At 31.1% G+C, this 3,656-nt stretch overlaps 1 protein-coding gene across 1 annotated transcript; it reads left to right on the forward strand.

Annotated features, from left to right (window-relative positions):
- Positions 1-1,140: 1,140 nt before the first annotated feature.
- On the forward strand, positions 1,141-3,277 carry TRN2 (Tetraspanin family protein). The gene is made up of 2 exons (XM_088818721.1): positions 1,141-1,726; positions 2,782-3,277. The coding sequence occupies exons 1-2, from the start codon at positions 1,229-1,231 to the stop codon at positions 3,100-3,102; spliced, it is 819 nt and encodes a 272-aa protein (XP_088674847.1). The 5' UTR covers positions 1,141-1,228; the 3' UTR covers positions 3,103-3,277.
- Positions 3,278-3,656: the final 379 nt, after the last annotated feature.

A 3,656-nucleotide genomic window follows, 5' to 3' on the forward strand; every position in this document is an offset into this window, starting at 1 on the left:
AGGGAAAAAGAAGAAGGGTGGGGAAGGAGAAGATGAGATTTTAGAGAGAAAAATATTCAATTGTGTGTATGATTTGGTAAAATTAGTGTGTGATTTAACATATCAGACAATAATAACATTCAAATGAGTGGGGAAGATTTCTTAGGGTTTTTTTCAGGAACCTTTCTTTTGTTAATAAAATTAAAAGGATGGACTTATTGGCGAAAGAGATATAATCCCTAAACTTAGATTAATAAAGATGGCAAAAAATCCATATTTATATATGATCCGAATTAATTTTAATTTTGTACACTAAATATATTATTCTCTACCATTTAAAAATTAAAAGTTAAATATTGAACAAGCCCAACAATATCTAATCAACTAGTTAACTCACAATTTTTCACTACAAAAGCTCTACAATATTTAATTATATTTGAACAAGCGAATCCAATGGGACGACACAACATCAAGTACTTGTATTCCAGCAAAGAATTTCTTCCCATCTTTTACTTTTTCCCTTCTTTACATCCTGTTCTCCTCTCAAAAAAGTCCAACTTAAGGGACCCAAAAATTCGATAATATGACAAACAAACACCATTTTCAAGGTACAATATAATTCCAAATTATAGTTTTGGTCCTCTGTGTTAGCTTATTTAGTGATTTAGTCATCTAACTTGCCATACTTCAGTTTCACATGCAATAGTTTTACAAATATAGTATTTTTTGCCCTATTAAAACAGTACAAATAAACGTGACCGATTTTACTAATACGGACCCTTCAAAATTATACAAATTTGACATCTAAATTGGCCTTTGATAGATATTTGATTGTGTGAGAAAACAAAGTTAGATGATGAACAAATCATAATTTTACAACGTCTATATGTATAAATAAATTCCGGAGGGTATCTTAGCCGCATTATTATTAATCAACGTGTAAAATTCAAAATTCAACAGAAATAGGACCAAAAATGCTAAATTTGTAAACTCATTGTGTGTAAAATCAAAATAGGATAACTTAGAGGACTAAATCTCTAAGCAAACCAACATAGATCAAGGACCAAATCACAATTTTCCCTTTAAGAAGCAATTAACAAAAAGTAGTGGACCCTTGTCTCAAAAGTTGAAATTCATCTTCCATTTTCTCCTCCATATTTCACTCCTCATCAAAACATCCCAAGAAACCACTTTTTCTCTCCCAGAACAAAAAAATAAATACCAAAAAATAAAAAGAAAAGAAAAATCCATGGCCTTGAGCAACAATGTAATCGGAGCCATAAACTTCGTCGCCATGCTACTATCCATCCCGATAATCGGGGCCGGAGTCTGGTTAGCGACAGAAGCAGACAACTCATGCGTGAAAATACTACAATATCCGGTCATCGTTATCGGAGTACTTATCCTCGTTGTGGCTATTGCCGGATTTATCGGAGGGTTTTGGAGAATCTCGTGGCTGCTAATATTCTACCTAATTGCCATGCTTGTTCTAATAATACTTCTTGCATGCTTAGTTGGGTTCATATACATGGTGACCGTTAACGGGTCGGGTCATCCTGCCCCGAGTAGAGCTTACTTGGAGTACGATCTCGATAGCTACTCGGGTTGGCTACGAAGAAGGGTGCAGAGTTCTTACAAGTGGGATAGAATCCGGGCTTGTCTGAGTTCGTCGAGTATGTGCGCCGAGTTGAACCAGAGCTATCGCATGGCGCAGGATTTTTTCGACGCTCATATCACTCCCTTGCAGGTAATTAATTTTATTTATTTAATTAATTAAAGGGGTTTGTTTGATTTAATATTATATGGTCTTCATCTTTCATATGATTTTTGGTCTCTAGTTATATTTTAGTAGATTTGTTTCTAGGTGAAAATGGTTTTCCTAAGTTATATGTTAATTAAACCAACATGAGAAATATTTTGCAAGCTATTATACAATAGTGTAGGTTTACTCAGTGCATCTGTATAGTTGGCTGCGGGTTTCTTCATTAAAAAGAGAAAAAAAAAACATATTAAATAAAAGGTAATGTTCTATAAATTGTCATCAATGTAATTATAGAGTAATGAATTAGTTACTATTCGATCGGTCACATTTTTTGTTTATTTCGTGCTGCATCGGATGAAATACGAGAGTATTACCCCATTATCACCATACATTCACAATTTATTTTTATTTATTTTTTATTTTTTATTTTTTATTTTTTATTTTTTTATTTTTATATAATAATAAATAAAAGAATAGTTTATACATCCATATTAGTATGTTCATTAATTATCAAATCCAACATCTTACAAAATTAAGGAGTCCTCTTTCTCGAGATTTTTTTTTTGACAAGATTCTTTGAGTAGTGGTCATGCCATGCAATTAGCAAAACAAATATTTTTATTTATTTTGATTTTTATTCATTTATTATTATTAATTTTTAATTTATTTATCATAGCATATACTAGATTTACACAAAGCATCTGCATAACTACAGAGATTCTCAAAAACATGTGCTTACTTTACAATTTTCAGCTTTTCCTGATTAATGCATGCTGTATAAACAAGTATCAAATTCATTACTCCTTTTATTTTATACAAGTACTAAAGAAAACATTCAATAAATAAATATCTTCCTATATATATATATATATATATATATATATATATATATATATATATATATATATATATATATATATATATATATATATATATATATATATATATATATATATATATATATATATATATATATATATATATATATATATATATATATATAATTGAGAAAATGTTTTGATCATGATCTATATGTACAGTCAGGATGCTGTAAACCACCAACGGAATGCGGGCACACATTTGTGAGCCCAACATATTGGATAAGCCCGATAAACGCAGCGGCAGATACCGACTGCTTACAGTGGAGCAACGAACAGACGAATCTCTGCTACTCGTGCAATTCATGCAAGGCTGGTTTACTAGCCAACCTCAAGAGAGAATGGAGAACGGCTGATATTATTTTGATCGTAACTCTTGTCGCTTTGATTTCGGTTTACGTCATCGGATGCTGTGCTTTTCGGAACGCCAAGACCGACGAGCTTTTTAGGAAATACAAGCAAGGTAATAATCCATACAACTAAAATTTCTTTCTTTCATTTCATTATTAGTTATTAAACCCTAGATAAATTAATTGATGTGGGGTTGTAATTTGGTTTTGGCTTGGTTTGGAGTTCATTTTTTTTCTTCTGTTTTGTGGAACACTTTTTGACCTACTTACACATTATATTAATGGTATTGTTTAAGTATTTTATTTAATTGTGATTTATTAATGATCGCTTTATCATGTTCAATTAATGTATATACACCAAAATCCAAATGCACAATTGTAATTATTAGTGCATGCAATATCTTATTATATACAGCAATAATAAAATTTGAAAAAAAAGGTCAAACGAACTGAAACTAAATTTTAACAATGTAATAAATAAATAATCTTTGGGATAAAAGAATTATGGAGGTGCATAGGAAGGCGGGTCGGATTTTGATTGAATAAAAATTATATATGTCCACAAAAGCAATAAAATTGGTATCGGCCAATTAACCTTAATTTGCGGAGGCAGCGCCGAAAGTGAATGAGTTGCCACTACGACCAATGCTTTCAAACTGTCTCAGTTTCTCACCCTTTCTATCGTCT

This window comes from Erythranthe guttata, chromosome 5 (genome assembly GCF_056151865.1).
Source record: "Erythranthe guttata isolate IM_541 chromosome 5, IM_541, whole genome shotgun sequence".
NCBI lineage: Eukaryota > Viridiplantae > Streptophyta > Magnoliopsida > Lamiales > Phrymaceae > Erythranthe > Erythranthe guttata.

Coding starts and splice junctions, on each gene's coding strand:
- TRN2 (XM_088818721.1), top strand. CDS start 1,229: ATGGCCTTGAGCAACAATGTAATCGGAGCCATAAACTTCGTCGCCATG. Junction 1,727..2,781: donor CTCATATCACTCCCTTGCAG/GTAATTAATTTT, acceptor CTATATGTACAG/TCAGGATGCTGTAAACCACC.